At 37.3% G+C, this 23315-nt stretch overlaps 1 protein-coding gene and 1 pseudogene across 7 annotated transcripts in view; both read left to right on the top strand.

Moving 5' to 3' along the window:
* ANGPT1 (angiopoietin 1) overlaps nucleotides 1–23315 on the top strand; it is a 797336-nt gene that overhangs the window by 114820 nt on the left and 659201 nt on the right. For 5 of the 7 annotated variants that reach the window (XR_014056675.1, XM_081500438.1, XM_081500436.1 and 2 more), the window contains one exon: nucleotides 16536–16780. Coding sequence is in view for 6 of the 7 variants with exons in the window: in XM_081500438.1 (XP_081356564.1) it covers nucleotides 16751–16780 (30 nt within the window). In the remaining variant the exon portion in view is untranslated. Of the gene's footprint in view, nucleotides 1–16483; nucleotides 16781–23315 lie in introns of those variants that run through there. The other 2 variants (XM_081500434.1, XM_081500433.1) reach the window with 1 other exon arrangement.
* Nucleotides 2681–2872, top strand: LOC145510760 (small ribosomal subunit protein uS14 pseudogene; annotated as a pseudogene).

Genomic DNA, 23315 nt, shown 5'->3' with positions numbered 1-23315 from the left:
CCCTATGACCCAGGTTGGGAAAGGTGCTTTGATTTTAAGGACTCAATGTAATTAGATTGGGCCCACTTGGATAATCTCTTCATCTCAGGGTTGGTAACCTTATTAATATCTGAAAAGTCCCTTTTGCCATGTAAGATAACACATTGAAGATTCCAGGGATTAGGACATCTTTGGGGAGAGGCATTATTTTGCCTAGCATACTTATCTCCTTAAATACTAGCTCATATTTTACCTTTTCAGTGAGTTTGTCCTGACTATCCTATTTAAATCCACCTTCATCACAGTATTTCCCCTCTTATTTTCCTATTTAGTTTGTCATAACACTGGTCCCCAAGTAATATGCTATGTGGTATATGTTAATAATTTAGCTTGATTTTTCTCTCTCCCCTAATCAGAATATAAGCAGTGTGGTATGAAAGTTATGAAAGTTGATTATGAAAGTTGATCTGTTTGTTTCTTGCTCTACCTACAATATCTAGAGCAGTGCCTATCATACAGTAATACCTTCAATAGATACTTATTGAATAAATAAATAAAAGAAAGTGGGGATTAAAACACAAGAATCTCACTTTGTTTCTAAGACAGACTTTCCAAATGAGGGATAAAATATATTTTGAGCCAGTATCCTCATGGACTCATCATTATTTAACGTTTCCTTTTTTTCTGATGGACTTTATTCACTATGTATTAAGTAATTGGATTTACTGGATTTAAGCATATGTATAGTGACATAGTGGATCTTCAGCCCTTTAACAGTGCCTTATTCATAAAGGAAATAGATAACACACGTCATTTGGTCTAATTTGATCTGTAATGTGTTGATTTCTTAACTATCAAATTAAGAATGATTCCCTCTATTCCTAGTTTTCTAAGTGTTTTTTTTTCTCTCTCTCTCTCTCTCTCTTTTTTTTTAGCATAAATGGGTGTCACATTTTGTCAAGTGCTTTTTTTGGTATCAGTTCTTGTGATCAAGTGATTTTTCATTACCCTGTTAATATGGTGGGTCATATTGATTGATTTTCAGATGTTGAACCAGTCGTGTATCTTTGAAATAAACTCCATTTATTCAGAGTGTAATTCTTTTTATATGTTCCTAGATTTTATTTTCTAATGTTTTGTTAAGAATTTTTTGCTCATGTATTCATGAGGGATATTTGCCCTGTAGTTTTCATTTTTGTACTGTGTTTGTCTTGTTTCAGTATCAGAGTAATAGGGGTTTCATGGAATAAGTTGAGAAATGTCCCTTCTCTTCTATTTTCTAGAAGAGATTGTGGAGAAGTTCTAGCCAGAGAAATAAGGTAAAAAAGGAAAACAAAAGACATATAAACTAGGAAGAAATAAACTGCCCCTATTTGCAGATGACATGATGGTCTATGTTAAAAAAAAAAAATTTGAAGAAATCTACCAAAAACTTCTAGAAGTAATAAGTGAGTTCAGGAAATTAACAGGATATAAAATAAACATTCAAAAATCAGTTATGTTTCAGACTTCCCTGCCGATCCAGTGGTTAAAACTCAGCACTTCCACTGCAAGGGGCATGGGTTAGATACCTGGTTAGGGAAGTTCCACATGCTGCATGGTGCAGCCAAAAAAAGAAAAAAAAAATTTCTATATTCTAACAATGAAAATATAGAAACCCAAATTAAATAAAAATGCCATTTATAGCTGCTCAAAAACTTAAATAGATATAAATTTAATAAAATATGCAGTACTTGTATGCTGAAAACTAAAAAACACTGATGAAAGAAATCAAAGATCTAAAATGGAAGGACAAACCATGTCCATGGATTTAAAGTCTCAATGTAGTAAAGCATTGTAAACATGTCAGTTCTCTCCAGATTAACATGCAGAACCTCTAAATATCTCCGCAAGATTTTTTATAGATGTAGCTAGGCAGTGTTATTCTAAAATTATGTGGAAAAGCAAAGGAACTAGAATAGCTTAAACAATTTTTAAAAAGAATAATAAATTGGTAAGAATCACTCCACCTGAGTTCAAGAGTGATATACTATAGAAACCAAGACTGTGGTGGAACTGGTTAAAGGAGAGGCACAGACATCAGTTGGATAGAAGAAAGAACTTAGAAATAAACCCAGACATATATGGCCAGTTGATTTTTTTTCTAAAGGTAATTCAGTGAAAGATGAATAATCTTCTCAATAAATGGTGCTGGAGCAGTTGGCTATCCACAAACAAAAACTGTTTCAACTTAAACCTCACATGTTATACAAAAATTAACATAAAATGTTAGTACATTTAAATGTAAAATGTAAAACTACTAAAGTTCTAGGGGATCTTCCCGACCCAGGGATCAAACCCCTGTCTCCTGCATTGCTGGCAGATTCTTTACCATCTGAGCCACCAGAGAAGCCCTATATGAATCTATATACATAGTAAAACAGAAAAAGCCCAGCAAAGATTTGCTTTCAGATAAGTTTAGCTCTGAGGTGATGGTGTAAATTGAACCATAGAATTTGTCCATCTGGAGAAAAGAAATACGAGTATAATTTTGTTATATTGCAGTTTTAATCCCAGACTACCACAATAAAGTGAATATTCCAATTTAAAAAAAATGATATAGAACTAGCACTGCCTTCTGGGTAAACTGTGTCCCCAAATTTTGAAGAGCACATGTGTGCGCACCCTTGTTCCTTTTGCTCTTTGCAGCCGAGAAAGCAACATGGGTCACCAGCAGCTCTACTGGAGACGTCTGAGAAAATTTGTCCAGGGTTCTCATTCTTGCCGGGTCTACTCAAACCGGCAGAGTCAAATTTGGAAATATGGCCTCAATATGTGCTGTCACTGCTTCTTCCGGTACACAAAAAACATGGGCTTCATTAATGAAGTTAAGTTACCAAGTGAATTTTTTTGAATGGATCATCCAGCACATATACATCATGCAGAAACAATACTAGATCTTTGTGTATAAAATAAAAGTTGAAAAACTTAAAAAAAGAACCATACATGCTCATTGTACTAATGTCCAATTCACTATAATTGCATAAGATATGACCTGTAGGGAAACTGAGTGAAGAGTACATGGGTTCTCCTTATACTATCTTTGCAGTTTCCTGTTTATAATTATTTCAAAATAAAAGTGAAAAAAAACCCCATATTTTATTCTGATGCATTTCATGGTAATCTAAAGAAGACACAGATGCCAAATGCAGAGAAGTAATGCCAGTTATTTTTAAAATTACCTTTTATTGAGGTGAAATCACATAACATTAAAATTAACCATTTGAAGCATACAACTCAGTGGCTTTTAGTACTTTGAAAATGCCATGCAGTTATCACCACTATCTAGGTCGAAAACACTTTTTCAACCTGAAAGGAGACCTTGTACTCACTAAGCAGTCACTCCCTACTCCCCCTTGCCATCAGTCCCTGGAAAACCACTATCTGCTTATTGTATCTACTAAGGATTTACTTATTCTAGATATTTCATATAAGTGAAATCACACAATATGTGACCTTTTGTGTCTGGCTTCTTAGCATAATGTTTTCAAGGTTCATCCCTATTGTATGTGTCAATACTTCATTCCTTTTTGTAGCTGAATAATATTCTATTGTAAGGATGTACCATAGTTTATCTGTTACTGGCAGTTAGCTTGTTTCCACATTTTGGCTATTGTGCATAGTGTTGTTATAGACGTGGTAATTTGATGCAAGAGAACAGTTATTTCCAAAGTTCATTGTTTCCTTGTGGAAGGTGTAGAATCCCTGCAGGCTGTGTATCATTGGTTGCAACCATTAACTCTATAAAGCTTTTGTAGTTTATTTGAGGAAAATGATGTGTCACTGCAGTTTTCCCAGTTGTTCATTCATCCCAGGTGAATCAGATGCTGAAGCAGTTACAGATGATAACACAGCCACCAACTGCTTATTTTGGGAGGAACAAATAAGAACGCTTGGTGAGATCGGAGATAAAATGTCATCATAAGAGCAATTGTAAATTGTAAAGTATTAGATAAGAGTCAACATACTGCTTATGAGTGATCAAGACATAAATATTTTATTCTTTAAAAGCTTTGAAAACATAAATTTAGGAGACAAAGTACTTTAATAACAACAAAATAATATGAACCATGGAGATGCTTAATCTCTTGGGCCCAGTTTATTTAATATGTGGTCATCCTTGTGTCCTTAAATGCTTCAGAAATGAAATATATAACACTTTAAAGGCAGTAAGGTCATTGTTTTATAATCCTATAATTAAAGAGCTCTCCAGAAAGGTCTTTAGGCATATCCAAGTAAGTTTACTCTTTCTTTGTACAGAACAAATCCAGCTCTTTCATGGCCTTTCTTCTTGGTTAGTTCTTTCAGTTTTAAACCATTGGTTCTCAACCATCCTGCGCATTAGAACTACTAGATACATTTTCTACAATACCATTGTCTATGCTGCCACCCAGATCAACTGAATCAGAATCTCTAGGAACAAGCCCAAGCATCTTATTTATGTAAAGTTCTCAAGTGATTCTAAGGTGTTTCCAGGGTAATGGAGTAATAATTCAAACTACTGGTTCTCAAAGTTGATGAGTATCAGAGTTACCTACAAGACTTGATAAAAAGAATCTGGGTGCCACACTCAGGTTTCTGATTCAGTAGTTCTAGGTAGGACCTGACATTTTGCATTATGAATAAGATTGCAAATGGTGCTGATGCTGCCAGCTCAGGATTGAATTTTGAGGATGATGGGTTAATCTTGTCCTTTTTACTTGGTGAAGATGAGGACTGGTCAAATTACTCCATATAAATACCCTGAAAATGATTGTTTTCACTTATATTAGAGAAAGTCCTTCAGCATGTTAAGATAATGGACTGTATAGTCAGAATGCCTGGTTAAAATACTGCTTCTATATAACTTTGGTCAAGTTCCTTTTTTTTTAAATCTCCAGTTTCTTTATCTGTGAAATGGATATTATATATTTGTTTTGAGGGTTAAATTTGATAATACATGTGAAATGATTGACATACAATAAATCTACTTTTTAAGTATTCTTGATAACTTTCATTTTCCACTGTTATGGCTATCCTTTGGTCTAATTGGCTATCAAGTTCTTTGCTTCTTAGTGGTTTAACAAATAAAGAAATATATGTTAAAAGTCAAGAAGATAATTAATCAGGGAATTCAACTGAGGCTTTCCAAGAACTGAATGAGGGTTTATACACATATAATGGTTAAAAAGCTTCATCTCTGGAGTCAGAGAACCCTGGGTTTGAGTCCTGTCAGAAACCTCTCTGTTTGTTTTCCTTTGAAAAATGATGGTAATAAAAGTTCCCTACATATTGGGTTGTTGTGATTGTAATAGAACAGATAATTCAAGTACAATGATTAGCACAGTCCTGGACATATCATAGGTACTCAATAAATGTTAACTATTATTAAACTGAGGGTAATTGATTGCTAGCTGCTCCTTTAAATATTAACTCTCCTTTTCGTCTTTTGAACTGACGTGTTTTATAGCTCTTTGAGGTATGTCAGGAAGGAATGTAAATTCTCCAAGGGGAATGCAACTATTGAGAAGAAATTTGTTTACTATTTCCTCAACACTCTTCTGAATACAAGACTGAAAAAGAGTGAAGATTTACTCTTCAAACATTGGATAACTTCTCTTTTATTTCCATTGCCAGAATCAAGAGAAGAGCTGTTGAAACTCCTGGTCAATCATTAGTTTCTATTTCAGACCTTCAGTTGGACATTTCTGTCAATGGACCGCCTTACAAATAGGGCTGTTGCCAGTTCCTGCAGTGACTTCGTGACTGGAAGTCCTTTACCTGCTCTCTGGCCGTGTATGTGCAGAAACATCTATTTCAAAAAAAAAAAAAGAAGCTTTTCTTTTTGTGTTTTTTACTGGACAGCAAAATGGAAACAATCCCCCAAATACTCTGGATGTGATGCAAACTGATCTTGATGGACTGCAGCATAGATAGTTGCAGATAGATATTGTAAGGTAAACTGCTGCAATAGTCTTTTGCATAGATACAGTGACAGGAGGTATTGTTTCATTCATTTTGCAGGGGATGACTCTGCTGTTGTAACACTTAGTCTTTTTTCCCAAAATGTGTGGTACAAATTCCGCTGGGGATATGAATTATTTGATGGGTATGCGTGGACAGATGCTTATTTTAATATTTAGTGTTTCTTTTAATATTCAGTGTTTCTCTTAATATATATTAGGAAAAAGCACACATGCTTATTTTCTCAGATATTCTTGTTTAAGATAAATCTAAAATGCATAGAAAGCTTAAAATATGAGATAAAGGAAACTATTAGGTAAACAATAATAGAAGGAAAATGTAAGCAGTTTTGCTAAATGCAATGAAGGTGAATATGATAGATTTGGGAAATTTTTTGCAAAATATGCAAGCTGTTTGGTGCCTCAGAAGCTAATGGTGATCCATCTGTATATTGTTTCTGTATATCCATCTATACATTTAGCTATAGAAAGTGAAATGGCTATGGCAGTCTTTTCCAGCCTTTCATTCATGTATTGTTGTTTAGTCACTAAGTTGTGTCTGACTCTTTTGTGACCCCATGGACTGTAGCCTGCCAGGCTCCTCTGTCCGTGAGATTTCCCAGGCAAAAATACTGGAGTGGATTGTCATTTCCTTCTCCAGGGTTCATTGTATGCTTGTCTTCTACTGTAGCCTTTCTTTGTCACAATTCTCCCTTTTAAATATTTTTGCTAATTATAAGAAAAAGATAAAGAAGAAAGAACCAACACACATATTCAGTGAAAACTAAAGTGTAAATTTTTCAGATTTGATGAGTGCTTCATTTAAAATTACCATTAAAATGAGCAGTCTTTGCTTATCAATTTATGGTTAAAGCCATTATATTTTCATATGTTTTATATACCACTGGAATTTATTTTCTAATTTAATTGCCAAATTCCTTATCTGATTAGATCCTGAGGAGAAGCAAGTTAGCATTGGAGAAAAAAATAGACAAGATAAGGTTTTCTTTACTGTTTTTCAAGTCATGTATATTTCATGTAAGATTAATAGTGGAATGTTTCAGTTCTTTTTCATTTTATCAGAGTCAAACACTTGCTACTTTATCTCCCCATCCCAGGAAACAGAATGGGGTGATATATGCCACAAGTCTAGTAATAAAAGAAGCTCTTGAAAATGAAGTCATTTAGTTGAATTGGCCAAAAATGACTCGGATAACAAGTCGTGGTGATGAAGCCATAAATGGCATCCTCATTGCTACCATGGTTCCCAGGGAATAAAATTCTTATCCTACTACTGAATGTGACTGGTTTATAATTCTGCCCTACTAGTGTTTCTGTGAAGTAGTATATTCTTACTAAGTTGTTTCCAACTTGTTTCATTCATTCAGCAAATATTTTTTGTGTACCTGTTTTGTGTCCAGTGCTTAACTGCGTCAGGTGCACATCATGTGGCAGTGAGGAAGAACACTGAAGTCGCTGCCCTCAAGGAAACCAGAGCTGTTTATATGAACTATCATTGTAAACATGATCACCAACCTGTATTAAAGTGTACCTCTTAAATATTCATTTTAAGATGTTCAGAAGTGATTTTAAAGAATTAAGTTGAAAGGATAGGGGATGAAGTTAATTGGGCTTCCCTTGTAGCTCAGTTGGTAAAGAATCTGCCTGTAATGCAGGAGACCCGGGTTCAATTCCTGGGTCGGGAAGATCGCCTGGAGAAGGAAATGGCAACCCATTCCAGTATTCTTGCCAGAGAATCCCATGGACAGAGGAGCCTGGCAGGCTACAGTCCATGGGGTTACAAGAGTCGAATACGACTTAGTGACTAAACCACCACAGAAGTGATTTTAAAGAATTAAGGTGAAATGATAGGGGATGAAGTTAGGTTGTAGGATTTAATTAAGCAAGTTTAAAAACAGGAACATCTTTGAATGCAAGAAAGAGGACTCACACTTAGAAACAAGAACTAATATTTAGAGCGCTTGATATGCTCTAGACACTTTGCTCAGTACTTTGTATCCATTATCTTATTTAATTTTCCACATGCATACATGTGCTCACTCATGTCTGACTCTTTGTGACCTTGTGGGCTGTAACCCATCAGGCTTCTCTGTCCATGGGATTTCCCAGGCAAGAATACTGAAGTGGGTTGCTATTTCCTCCTCCAGTGTATCTTTTCAACAGGGATCCAACCCTGTCTCTTGTGTTTCCTGTGTTGGCACCTAGGAAGCCTTCACATCTACCTTATATAAGTGGTACTATATTATCATCCTTATTTTATGGACGAGGACATTGAGCTTAGGCTAATTAAACATCTTGTCCAATGTAATCCAATCTTGTTTAACAGCATAAATAAGAAATATACAAAAACAAAAATAAAACAATCTGTCTCCTACCTTAACTTCTATGGAATAGTTCATCCAATATGGCAGGAGAAAAAAAGAAATAATTAGATTAACACAAAGTATGAATGGAAGACTAAAAATCAAAGAATGATAGATTACAGAAAAGTTCAGGGATCTTATTTACCTGAAATAAGTGATTGAACCTTTTTTTTTTTCCTCTACCTATGATGAGTAGAGATTGTCACATCTCTCTAATGGCAAATACAAAATCACAAAAAGTCCTGTATCTTCAAGTCACTGCTCGGTGGATGGAATTTATCAGCCTTGGCTGCATGGATTAGCCAGCCACAGTCCAACAGCCCTTGGATGTAGGAGTCTTCAAATGGTGATTTCAGCCATTCATTTCAAATATGCGCTATTTGTTAGTTTCTGAGAACATATAAAATACATATTTGTTCCTGAGTTTGGAAAAGATAAGACAGAAAGACCTTTGTGTTTTTCTCTCGTGTAAGAATTAAGACTTCTATAGGGGGAAAAAAAAGAAAGAAGGAGACAGTAAATGAAAGTGGTTTATATGCTTTTTCCTGTAACAAAATCTCATTTCTCTGGGTCTTCAATGAAAATCTTTCTCCTTTCTGGTATGAGGGGAATGCTGGCATCTGTATTTTTACTTGGTACAGTCTCCAGCTGTTTGTTTACTTTTCTGACTTGGGTCCTTGTAGAAGTTATCTCTGTTGTAGAGTTAACAAGTAACCTCACACTGGAAACTATTTCTGCAGTGTTTCTTGAATGGTTCCTCCACCACGGCAATGCCCACGAGTGGCCAAGATTGTTAGATACTATTCCACTGCTACTTCTGGGATTTGCTTTGAAATCTACAGACTCTGAGTCTCTTATGTGGCTCTCCAGAAAGTGAAGTTTGGGGGTGGGAGGGGAAGTGCTAGGCAAGATCAGTGCATGAAAACCTCCAGGGAAGGGTGATTCTTCTGTGTATTCAGATCTCATCATCATGAATGAAAGTGAATGAGTCAATGAGACAGTCAGCTGTGTCACAGATATTTGTCAGTTGCTTTCTGTGTGCCAGGAAAAAGGTATAGAGTGATCAAAAAGACAGATATACATCTAGGGAGGCTCTAATCTAATGTCAAAGACCAACAGGAAATAAGTCCTTGGGTCAACATTAACTGTCTAAGAAACCCAGAGGTTAGTTATTTCTATATATGCAGCAAGGACCAATGATTCTTCTCACTCACCCTAAAGAAGTCACTTGCCCCGAAGCATGTATTTTACTGAAAATGATGAGAGATTTTTTTTTTTCCCCTCACAGGAAAACACTGTTTGCCTCCAAATCTCCCTACTTGTTATCTCTCTCCAAGATTCTGATAGCCACACAGCCACAAGTATCCTCTTTCTTTTGACTCTTCTCTAAACCTCTTTAACTGCAGTCCTCCATTTCCAAATCTTTCTTGAGTCCTTTCTCTCCTTCCCTTGGTAGAAAAAATAAATTCTGTCTCATACCTGCAATTAAAAACTGATTTAGCAAGAAGCGCACCCACCAGTTATCAGGAACTTTTCTCATTAGAAGGCAGGGAATATTTTTTTCTCAATTTATTTTTTAATTGAAGGATAATTACAATATTATCTTGGTTTCTATCATACATCAACATGGATCAGTTAAAGGTATACATATGTCCACTCCCTCTTGAGCCTTCCTGCCCCATCCCACCCCATCCCACAAACCTCTAGGTTGTCACAGAGCCCTGATTTGAGTTCCCTGAGTCATACAGCAAATTCCCACTAGCTATCTATTTTACATATGTTAGTATATATGTTTCCATGCTACTCTTTCTGTTAGTCCTACCCTTTCCTTCCTACCCACCCTGCCATGTCCATAAGCCTGTTCTCTATGTCTGCATCTCCGTTGCTGCCCTGCAAATAGGTTCATCAGTACCATCTTTCTAGATTCCATATATATACATTAATATACGATATTTGGTTTTCTCTTTCTGACTTACTTCACTCTGTATGATGCATTCTAGGTTGATCCACATCATTTGCACTGACTCAAATGCATTCCTTTTTATGGCTGAGTAATATTCTATTGTATATATGAACCACAACTTCTTTATCCATTCATCTGTTGATGGACATCTAGGTTGCTTCCATGTCCTAGCTATTTTAAATAATGCTGCAGTGAACATTGGGATGCATGTATCTTTTCAGTTTTGTTTTTCTCAGAGTATATGCCCAGTAGTAGGATGGTTGAGTCATATGGTAGATTTAGTCATCGTTTTTTAAGAGTCTCCATAGTATTTTTCATAGTAGAAGGCAAGGAATACTTATGTAATAATTTTTATTTCTTCACCTATCTGTAGGTCTCCACCACTGCAGTGTCTTCCTCACCCCCACCCACTGCAGTGTTTTCACCTCTTTGCAAAGACTTTTCTATTGATTTGAAAGTTCCCAACTGATATTTCACATGTTCTTACAAAGTGCTGTCAATCCTCAGGTGATGTTCTCCATCTTTTTGTTTTTTCCTTGTGGTTTTTCCATCTGTTGTGAATAGGCCTGAAGCCGACACAGTCACATCAATTGATCTTGGCTCTTGAATCCAAGATTTTCAGCCAAGTGCTCTCCTTGTAGACATAGCTGCCAGTATCATAGCTCTGCTGATATTCTTGAGCCCTAAAAATGCAAGATCAGAGCCACAGAGTATGGTACCCTCAGGATGTAGAATGTTCTTCCCAGGGGGCTCAGTGGTAAAGAATCCACCTGCCAGTGCAGGAGATGCTGGTTCTATCCCTGGGCTGGGAAGATCCCCTGGAGGAGGAAATGGCAACCCACTCCAGTATTCTTGCCTGGAAAATTCCATGAAAATCCCATGTAATCTGGTGGGCTACAGTCCATGGGTTTCCAAAGTGACTTTAGCAACTGAGCACACAGGATATAGAATATAGTCATAGAACATGTGCTGAATGACATTGTGTTTAGTATGCAAGGAGGAATAATGCTTTCCAATTCTTTTTGCTGTCACAGGAGTCCTATGAATACTAAAGGAGTATTTAATGGTGTTTTTGAGAAATAATTTTGTTTTAGAGCATGATAATCATGATATATAACAGAACTGATCATTAAGAATGGACTCAAAATACAACCTGAACAATCAGACTGGGTATTTGTTAGCAGATGACACAACTATATTGGTGCTGTTGCTGTTGCTGTTAAGTCGCTTCAGTCGTGTCCGACTCTGCGTGACCCCATAGACAGCAGCCCACCAGGCTCCGCTGTCCCCGGAATTCTCCAAGCAAGAATACTGGAGTGGGTTGCCATTTCCTCCTCCAGTGCATGAAAGTGAAAAGTGAAAGTGAAGTCACTCAGTTGTGTCCGACTCTTCGCGACCCCATGGGCTGCAGCCTACCAGGCTCCTCCATCCATGGGGTTTCCCAGGCAAGAGTATTGGAGTGGGGTGCCATTGCCTTCTCCTGTATTGGTGCACCCTAGGTTAAAATTAGCTCTGTTTTGGAAAACCATAACATGAATTCTTGAAGGCTGTGGGTAGGAAGAGGAAGAGTCGTCTCTTAACTATAGAAGCCATGCTACTTCTGTCCCCTAAATTTAAGAAATGTTTTCTCTCCATTTCCTAGTACGCAGATACTGTTGGAGACATTATAGTTCAGGGGAATGTGAGTATGGGTTCTGGTGTTAGATGGACTGAGGATCAAATTCCTGTTCTGCTACAAAGGAGATCATAGATCCTGGGCAGTTAACCTCTATATACTGTAATTTTCTCATCTGCAAAATGGAAATAAAATGTGTCATTATGGGAGTGCTGTAGATATTAAAAGAGGAAATTAATTTTTAAGGATTACAAATGTTATGCATTATTATTGTATCATGTTCTTGTGCCTAACTCATTCTTTAAAATAACTTTGGTTTCATCCTGACTGTAGGCAAACTCATTCAGTAAATACAGCAGATGTGGTCAGCCATGTAGTAGATACTAAGTAATTAATCAGTTCATTCACTCATTTCTTTAATTTTTTCATTCCTTCAACTAAAGGGGATGGTAAGCACTAGAGAATCAATGATGGCAATAGGGAGATGACTTTATGAGCTCACAGCTAGAGGGGATACAGACCTAAAAAGAAATAATTAGAAAGCAGTGTGAAAAGTGCCATGGAAATAAGAAGAGAAGTTTATTGAAATACATTCAGTTCAGTCAGTTCAGTTCAGTCACTCAGTCGTGTCCGACTCTTTGTGACCCCATGAATCGCAGCATGCCAGGCCTCCCTGTCCATCACCAACTCCCAGAGTTCACCCAAACTCATGTCCATCAAGTTGGTGATGCCATCCAGCCATCTCATCTTCTGTCGTCCCCTTCTCCTCCTGCCCCCAATCCTACCCAGCATTGGAGTCTTTTCCAGTGAGTCAACTCTTCGCATGAGGCGGCCAAAGTGTTGGAGTTTCAGCTTCAACATCAGTCCTTGCAATGAACACTTAGGACTGATCTCCTTTGGATGGACTGGTTGGATCTCCTTGCAGTCCAAGGGACTCTCAAGAGTCTTCTCCAACACCACAGTTCAAAAGCATCAATTCTTTGGCGCTCAGCTTTCTTCACAGTCCAATTCTCACATCCATACATGACTACTGGAAAAACCATAGCCTCGACTAGACGGACCTTTGTTGGCAAAGTAATGTCTCTGCTTGTTAATATGCTGTCTAGGTTGGTCATAACTTTCTTTCCAAGGAGTAAGCATCTTTTAATTTCATGGCTGCAATCACCATCTTCAGTGATTTGAAATACATTGGAGAAAGCCAATTATTATGCCTGGAGAAATTAAGAAAGTGTCACAAAAGAAGTAGTAAAGACTTGTGCTTAGGACAGATTTAGGGCCATCAATTTCCCATGTAAGTGATGTTCCCTGTCCCACTGGAAAGTTCTGGATGAGCCTCACATTTCCTGGGACTATTATAAATATGAAATTGAATCTTAAAGCATATACCTCCCTATTCCAGAGTTTCAGTCATGCAAATAAAATAAAAGATACACGATTTTTAAGATTAAGCTCCTTCAGTATTCAATTTAATATAACTATTCTTTAGAACACTTAAAACTTTTTTGAGTGGAAGTGAAAAAATGGGGCTGGATTTCATGTTACCTCTTAAATTCTAAAGTCTTGTAAATTGCATCATTTCTGAATATGTTCAGCAACAAAAAATAGTATTGCTACCAGTTAGATTAAGTCCTCGAAAACTTATGGTCTTTACAGCATGTCATTAGGATCTTCTAATGCACCCAGGATCGGCTCAGCTGAAGTCCAAAAATGCAAGTCCAATTTTGCATGTTCCTGTGTTTGCAAGTTGCTTGAAATTAATCCTAAGCTCTTTTTTCTGGATTGACATCAGTGCTTCCATTGTTATGTGTTTTTTGTTTGTTTGCTTGCTTATTTTTCTTGAAAATAAATCACTCTCTTACTATTTCTCTGTCTCTTCCTTTTTTAAAAAAAATTTTTTACTTTTCTTAGTTGTCTACTTTTCCCTCAGGAAGTTGTACATTCATTCTTTTCATTGGTTCAGATTGTAAAAGTTTAAGTGAACAAGCACATGTAGATACACTCAGACAGACAGACACACACACACACAGAAGAGCAAATTTTTAACAATTCTGGCTGATACAAAACATAGAAGCACTTTAATAGAGACCTCACTACTCCTTTGTGTATCTTCTGCCGATTTTCGACTGTATTTAGTTCTTAATGAAGCACTTATAGGTGTTGGTTTTGGACTCTTTTCCTTCCAGGGATAATTTTTTGAAGCCCATAGTGTTGGAAAATGTTCTCAGACAGTCTGTGCTCTGCTGGTACACTTTGTCCCTGTGGGCCCTTAAAAACTCAATTTCATGGGTTACCTGTCACTTTGTATGTTTGTTTTTGGGGGGCACAGAAAAGGATTAAAGCACCTTAGTAGTATAAAGTGGCTTTTAATTAGTTTTTTTTCTTCTAAGTATGATCATTTAACCTGCTTTATAACTGTGAATCAGTGCAGCTGGAGCTCTTTTGGAAATCCTTTGGCTGGTGTGGGGTTAGAAGCATAGGGTTGGAATCAGTTGGCCAGAGTTCACATATTGGCACTGTTGTTTGCTGGCTGTGTGACTTGTGACCGATTAACCTTTCTTTGATTCAGTTTTCCTATTGATAAAAATAGAGTCAAAGGTAATATTCATGTCTTAGGTTTGTTGGGATAGTTAAATAAGATTGTGTGTAAAGAGTGCTTAGCCTGGCCTGGAATATAGTAAGTTCTTAGCAAATGTCATTCTTATTATGGCATATGAGTAACATAGCCAACAAGGAGACAGGGCAATATCAGGAAGAGGCTGCAAAGGCAGTTCAAAGACTATTGCTGTGTTTGGTATTACTTGCTCTCGTATCTGGAGAAGGCAGCTCCCGTATCTGTCAGTTCAGAAATTTGTTATTTTGTGTGGAAAGGACTGATAAATCTTGGCACAGTTTCCCCCCAAGTAAATCACATTATTTCTGAAATTTGTTTTGTGCTCTCCTTTAACTTCTCTGCACACATCAGTCTCTAACCCTTACCGCTCTTCATCCACTGCCTTCTGCTTCCATTCCAGGACATGAGAGTCAACATCTGTGGCTTCTGTTTTCACACCATGATTGCAGTTGGGAAACTCCATTCCCAAAAATCCCTCCCAGTTCTTGGTGAAAGCCTCTGCTTATAATTCATGTTTTCCACACATAGTTAGTAAAGATCTCAGTGCTGTAAAATTAATTCTATAATTATCACCTGTTCTTTATGTTCAAATGTTTGTCCAAATGTTTACACCCTACATTTAAGAAATCATCTCCTGATAATTTTTATTTCGTACTTAATAGGAGCAGAGATTTCTCCCAGACAGCCCTATGCTGTCTCGTTAACACACCTGATCTGTTTGTTCCCAGATAGTTTTCCTGTGCAGCCATGGCAGAATTTATGTAGAACTTCCATACCAGCATTAAACACAGCCATAGCAGTACCAAAGAGGTCCTTGTGAAATATATGATTGGGATGTACCACAGGAATTAATAATTCTCAGGCCACTGTCTTAAATGGTAACCACAGTGTTTTTGTAAGGAAGTTGCTCAATTTATGTACACAGAACACACAGGGCTGCATTCTGACTGGGGAGCCAGTTTTATTTAAAATTTATATCTCAGAAAAACTAAAATTATTCTACTTAATATGCACATGCTATATTCCTTTGGGTGACATTATGAAATGTTTTGCTAATTTGACCCTTCCTGATAATTTCCTTAAATTCTAAGTGAATACAGTGAAAGAATGCCATCTCTAAAAATGGTTTTAATGTCTTTATCCCCAGAGTAAATAATTTTTTTAAGTTAATAATTGTACAGATTTATCATCCACTATAAAAAATAATTTTCTTGGAAATTATGCCAGTTTTCTTCTTCAGGTTCCCCAATTAAGTAAAACTTTAAAGACATACTTCTAGTTTGCTGGATTTTAGTAGGTCAGCATACACACCAAAAGTGTATTAAGGTGGACTGCTCTATTTATTGATTTGCAGTGAATCTGCTAAAGGCTCAAGGCAATTGTCTGCGGAAGGGGCGGGAGGGCCATACACGATCGAGGTCATGCGCATCTAGCCAATTTGTAAGACGATCCAGCCGCTTCAAGCCATCAGCAATCCTTAGCATAGGGGCACACTCATGCATTCTTGTCAAGTCATCTTGTGAAAGGCTGCCTGCTTCCAGCTTGGCTTGGATGTGCAACCTTAATAAAACTCACTGAGGTCTGGGAGAAAATAGCAGATCTGCAGCAGATAGGGTAGAGGAAAGGGTCTAGAATATGTACACGCAGCTGACTCAGGCAGTCTCCACGCTGAACGGTTACACCGAGAGGAAACAATAAATCTCAACTACTATGCAATAAATATCTCAAGTTTTTAACTGAGGAAACTATCATTACGGTGAAATTAAAAAAAATACCATTTTAGAACAAAGCTAAAAATGGCTAGTTTTCTGTGATTCTTCTACAAAACTTTCTTTGAAAGGGAAAAGTCAAACAAACAAGCAGTTTTACCTGAAATAAAGAACTAGTTTAAAGGTCAGAAGAAAGGAGCGAGTTTTGCGAGAGGCACGGAAAGAGAGTGCGGGCAGTACAATGACAGTTTTCCTTTCCTTTGCTTTCCTCGCTGCTATTCTGACTCACATAGGGTGCAGCAACCAGCGCCGAAGTCCAGAAAACGGTGGGAGAAGATATAACCGGATTCAACATGGGCAATGTGCCTACACTTTCATTCTTCCAGAACACGACGGTAACTGTCGTGAGAGTACGACAGACCAGTACAACACAAACGCTCTGCAGAGAGATGCTCCACACGTGGAACAGGATTTCTCTTCCCAGAAACTTCAACATCTGGAGCATGTGATGGAAAATTATACTCAGTGGCTGCAAAAAGTAAGTGAACGCTTTCAGTTTCTAATTGCACGGAGCCTTTTCTGTTCTCCCGCTGCAACTAACTTAGAGTTCCTTAGGGGGCCATTTGTGTGTTTACCTTTTGCTCCAGGGGGGCAGTGTTTGCAAATGCAAGACGGCTCTCTCCCTGTGACTTAAGGGGGCGAGCCAACGTTTTGTAGGCTTGTGCCTCTGAAGGTATGGTGGCACCCCATTTGTGTGCCTAACACTGGCACATTTTGTGACATTTTTGTTTTTCTCTTATTTAAAATTTAGCGTGAGTTTTTCTGTCAAAGCCCAACTTAAAAAAAAAGCATGTATGTCTTGAGTAAGTTGGTGAAAAAATTAAATAATAACGACAGTACTATTAGGATCAAATCAATTTTACACCCTGAAATTTTGTGCAGCTAGGACAGAAAGTCATCACCAGATTCTTATTTTTCAACCTCTAGTAAAGTTAATACAAAATGCGAATAAATACAAAGTATGATATTTGATTGAAGAAATTGAATAAGTATGTAAAGGAAACAGTTTCAGCAAGTAGTAGAATAGTAAAGGACTGATTTCTGTCACATATTTCTTCTGTCCTTGAGAAAAAAATCAGGAAGATATATTCGAATGTGAACTCATCAGGAAGAGGCTGTTTGCCCACTATGAAAAGACATGCACCTGCAGATTTGGGCTGAACACGACATGTAGATTTTGCTATGTCCCTAAAGTGCCTCTTTCCTCGAAACATTATAGTCACACACAGTGCAATGTGGGGATCCAGATAAATGTTAATGTTGAGTATGCATTTAATCCCAATTTATAAAAATCAAACATCATATTTAGTTATTTCTCTATAAACCATTTAAAAGTTTTGTTGAAAATATGCCAATGAAAAATAACACACTTTCTGCAATTCCTTCCCTCTTTGCTCTCTGTTTAATTGTGTAACAAGTAAGCAGCAGATAACAAGTGTATTCAGAGGTGTCACTGGAAGGGTGACAATGTCAGTGTCCCATTTGTGGAAAGCTTCTCCCCCAGGGATCTTTGCTAAAAATTCACTTGATGTGTATGGCTAGGAACACAAGCAGTCTAGTCTTCTTTATGTTGGTCTGTTAACAGAACAAACCCTTTAAGAAGATAAAAGATAGGGAAAGGACAGACGTTCTTTTTTGTTCCTGTGTGGTCACACTCACTTAGATCACCTCCTGCTGAATCATGCCAAGTAATAGTTATTTTACTTTTGTCCACTAGGGACTGAACTAAGATCACTGTTATTTTATTTGACAAGTTAACTAAAACTTAGTCGTTTCAGAGTTTTCAAGCTTGGAACTTTAGTTAATCTTCCTATTGTAGATTACAGGTGAAAAAAATACATCGATAGGCAAAATAACAGAAAGCAAACAATTCTGAAGTCTTTTGATAACATGGCTTAAATTTCAGGCACTAATTAAATGTAGCTTAAATTTCAGGCACTAATTACAGCAGCAGTTTATAATAGGATTTTTTTTTCCTTTCACAAAACTTATTTTCATCATGAACAAATGAATTTGGTTGAATAGCTTATTACTATTCTCAATATACTGTCCATATAGTTTTAAATGAGAATTTAATCATTATAAATTAGTCTGGATTCATTGAGGAAGGTGGAGAGGGAAATTTAGCTCCAAATTGTCTTCAATGAGTTGTTCTACCAAAAATGTAATATTTTGTTTGCTTAAAATATACAACCCAAATGATGATTTAAGCATGAAAATGCATTGTTGTTGTTGTTATGCAGTTATTCAACAGTAACAGGATAAAGACATATTCTACTGGGTTTAAATCATGCACATGCTTCATATGTTAATGTTTGAAATACATTTGATTTTTGTTTGCATTATTTTTGGTCAAGATTATGACATAGTTTTCAGATTATAGCCAAGCATAACTATGAACGTGTTTTTTGGTTAAATTGACCCTTGCTAGCATGAATCAAGCTGAATATATGCTGACAATGTCTCTGTTGGTTTGAGTAAGAGCAGTTTGGCTTGACTATTGTCCATTTGAATTTGCATATCTTTTGTCATTGTTAATGCTATTGGTTGGAGGATCAAGAAACCAAATAAATGCATTCAGCAAAGAACTTGCTAAAGGCTCTCATAAGTTTCCCTTAATTAAAAATTTTCTATCCTTGAAGTTCTAAGTTTCATACAATGTATTTATTTTGATAATTCAAATGGAAATCTTTTTCATTGTAACCATTTGGTATACTTAATACTGTAATTTGTACTACTTCTATTTTGATTCCCAGTAGTTGTATTAGGATCAGAAGCAATGCACTGCAGAAACTGAGGCTATCAGTGTAAGTGTAAGTAATTCATCCATTTATTCAACAGAATAATTAATCAAACGTGATTATTATGCAGCTCATGTCATCACTACTGGGAATTTTTTTTTTTTTGATTCAGAATGTATGTTATCAATGCTAGCAGCAACTTGGTAATTTTTGTTAATCTATTACCTTGCTTAATGTTTGGTAAACTGGATTCTTTTAAATACTCTTCACAAGAGACTGGCTGTCACTATAAGTCCATATATGAGACTTACACTTTCCAATCTTGTTCCTCAACTTTTCTGGTCTTGTAGCTGAACAAGATGAGAAGCAAGGTGGGCAGTGGGGCATAGAATGTATTGGTCATCATCAGTGCTGGAACTGTTATGTTACTGGTCTTTTGATGTGACGGATTTAGTTCTTGGAGATCAGCTTTCCATGATAACTTGTTGATTAACACCAACATGAGATAGGTTTGTAGCATCATCCTTACTTTTCAATCAGGAAAAGCAATATACATAAATGTTCAAAAGTCACATTTTTATTGGATGAAACACATGGGTTGTCTGTCTAGGTTTGACTTTCTTCTGCCATATAGCTCTTTTCAGAATTATTAACAAACCATACTAATACCTGAGAGTGACCAGATCTTAGATAGTAAAGATAAGTACAAAAGGCCTTTGTATCTTTGCCGCCTTTTTGTGATTCCTTTTTACTTTTCTATGTCTATTGTTGAATGTCTATTCCACATCTTGTGCTTCTTGAACTGTTGTTTTCTTTCTCTCATATACCCCAAGTTCACAAATATGTGTATTTAAAATATATTGGGAGAAAGCTTAGTAAGTCTGTTTGCCTTTGACAAATGGTGTCTTTTCTTTTTTTTGGTTGAAAGTATAAATAGAGTTAAAAACATGCGTTGTAACAGAGAGCAAAAATCTATCTACTATACTATTTCACACAAGGTAAAATTAATGAATTGATTGTTAGTATAAAATGCAGTTATGAATTGTCATCAGAATATTAATAAATGAAGCACTTTTAATGAAGTGCTTGGATATTTTTTTTTTGACAGCACTTTTTGGCTAATAACATTCTCTACTTGAATATTGTATTCTTTGCTTCAGAGAATTAGGATTTAGCATACAGTTATCTGAAACATTAATGATAGCCAGGGCTTCCCTGGTGGTTCAGATGGTAAAAAATCTGTCTGCAATGTGGGAGACCTGAGTTCAACCCCTGGGTTGGAAAGATCTCCTTGAGGAGGGCATGGCAACCCATTTCGGTATTCTTGCCTGGAGAATCCCCTTGGACAGAGGAGCCTGGCAGGCTATAGTCCATGGGGTTGCAAAAAGTTGGACACGACTAAGTGACTAAGCAAGCACAGCAATGATAGTGATATTCTTTTTAAAAAAACCCTTGTATTACACCTATCAATTCATATGAATATCTACCAGAGTGTGACTTCCTTGTGTGTTTGTCCAGTGTCATTTCCCCAGTGTTTAGAGTAGTATATTATCCGTGTGTGTGTGTGTGTGTGTGTGTGTGTGTGCTTAGTCACTCAGTCATGTCTGAGTCTTTGTGACCCCATGGACTGTAGCCCTCCAGGCTCCTCTGTCTATGGGGATTCTCCTGGCAAGAATACTGAAGTGGTTGTCATGTCCTCCTCCAGGATATCCTCCGCAGAATATAGATAATAAATGTTTGTTGATTGAATAAATGAATGCATTGTCTTTGTATTGCAGTCTGCACTTACTATGTGCTATTAGCATTTTGGGTATATACTTTACTTTCCCGAATATATTTTAAGTTATCTCTTAAGCAAGGACCATGTGGAGGAGGAAAAAGAATAGTTTCTCTACCCTTCCAGGTTCATGACTGAGACCTCTCAATAATCAAAAACATGTTAACAAGAGAAAAACAAACAGAAGTTTAATAATATGTGTACCTGCACCCAGGAAAACTGAGTAACCCCCCCCCCCAAATGACCTCAAATACTGTCTCCAGCTAGACACAAAAGATGTTGTCTCTGGTAAGCCAGGTTTTCAGGGCAAGCACAGTAAACAAGAGTAGGGTTGTTATGAAGATTTAAATCCATGCCTTCTCTGTTGATAGAGTTACTAGAGGTTTAGTCATCTTCCTCTAGTGATACAGAGAGTGAGTACATGTGCATGTGTGCTAAGTTGTTTCAGTCATGTCTGACTCTTTGAGACCCATGTACTGTAGCCTGCCAGGCTCCTCTGTCCATGGGACTCTCCAGGCAAGAATACTGGAGTGAGTAGCCATTCCCTTCTCCAGGGAATCTTCCCAACTCAGGGATTAAACCCAGGTCTCTTACATCTCCTGCATTGGCAGCATGGGCTCTTTACCATGACACCTGGGAAGCCCACACCCTTACAAATGGAGATCTCTCTTGTAAATGTAAATTCCTCTGTAAATGTAAATTAGAAGGCTAACTTCTACTTGGTTTTTGGAGCTTTTCCTATGTCTGCTGTTTCTTAAAAATAATCAGCCTGCATCAAAAACAAAGAAAAAAAATCAGCCTTAAATAGTCCTTATGCCAAAAAGGCAAATTTTGGCATGACAAATTCTGCTCCCCTTCAACTACATCATGCAACGTTTTTCTTCTAATATTATATTAAAAGATATCAAGCCTAGGCTATATGGTATTAATTATCCAAATTGTATTTAGCCAAATGGTCTAGGATCTTAAAAACTTCTATGACTCCATTTATCTTCTTAATTATTCTTTAAGAGTCAGCTTTATTGCCAGTTTCACCATGAAATGTACCCACACTTTACTTACCCTCAAAGGCCAAGTTCTCCAGTATTATCACATTGTACATATCATGTTAGTACTGCATTTCCATGTTGTGTAGCTGTTGTCATTTTCATTATTTGTCGTGAGGGCTGTTTGCCTACTTAGACTCTGAGTCCCCAGAGTGTAGTGAATGTCTCTTTATCCACCTTGATATTTTCCAAGGTGTCTATTAAATGTCTGAACAAAAGTACTGTTATCTTAATGTAAAAATGAAAAATCAGTTCAGTTCAGTTCAGTCGCTCAGTCGTGTCCGACTCTTTCCAACCCCATGAATTGCAGCACGCCAGGCCTCCCTGTCCATCACCAACTCCCGGAATTTACCCAAACCCATGTCCATCGAGTCAGTGATGCCATTCAACCACCTCATCCTCTGTCGTCCCCTTCTCCTGCCCCCAATCCTACCCAGCATCAGGGTCTTTTCCAATGAGTCAACTCTTCGCATGAGGTGGCCAAAGTATTGGAGTTTCAGCTTCAACGTCAGTCCTTCCAATGAACACCCAGGACTGATCTCCTTTAGGATGGATTGACTGGATCTTCTTGCAGTCCAAGGGACTCTCAAGAGTCTTCTCCAACATCACACTTCAAAAGCATCAATTCTTCGGTGCTCAGCTTTCTTCACCGTCCAACTCTCACATCCATACATGACCACTGGAAAAACCATAGCCTTGACTAGACAGACTTTTGTTGGCAAAGTAATGTCTCTGCTTTTAAATATGCCATCTACGTTGGCCATAACCTTCCTTCCAAGGAGTAAGCGTCTTTTAATTTCATGGCTGCAATCACCATCAGCAGTGATTTTGGAGCCCAGAAAAATAAAGTCTGACACTGTTTCCACTGTTTCCCCATCTATTTCCCGTGAAGTGATGGGACCAGATGCCATGATCTTAGTTTTCTGAACGTTGAGCTTTAAGCCAACTTTTTCACTCTCCTCCTTCACCTTCATCAAGAGGCTCTTTAGTTCTTCTTCACTTTCTGCCATAAGGCTGGTGTCATCCGCATATCTGAGGTTATTGATATTTCTCCTGGCAATCTTGATTCCAGCTTGTGCTTCATCCAGCCCAGCGTTTCTCATGATGTACTCTGCATATAAGTTAAATAAGCAGGGTGACAATATACAGCCTTGACGGACTCCTTTTCCTATTTGGAGCCAGTCTGTTGTTCCATGTCCAGTTCTAACTGTTGCTTCCTGACCTGCATACAGGTTTCTCAAGAGACAGGTCAGATGGTCTGATATTCCTATCTCTTTCAGAATTTGCCGCAGTTTATTGTGATCCACACAGTCAAAGGCTTTGGCATAGTCAGTAAAGCAGAAATAGATGTTTTTCTGGAACTCTCTTACTTTTTCGATGATCCAGCGGATATTGGCAATTTGATCTCTGGTTCCTCTGCCTTTTCTAAAACCAGCTTGAACATCTGTA

Source organism: Giraffa tippelskirchi, chromosome 6 (assembly GCF_054371585.1).
Source record: "Giraffa tippelskirchi isolate mGirTip1 chromosome 6, T2T-mGirTip1v1.2.pri, whole genome shotgun sequence".
Taxonomy (NCBI): domain Eukaryota; kingdom Metazoa; phylum Chordata; class Mammalia; order Artiodactyla; family Giraffidae; genus Giraffa; species Giraffa tippelskirchi.
Note: the sequence above shows the minus strand (reverse complement) of the source record. Positions and strands in the feature narration are given on the sequence as shown.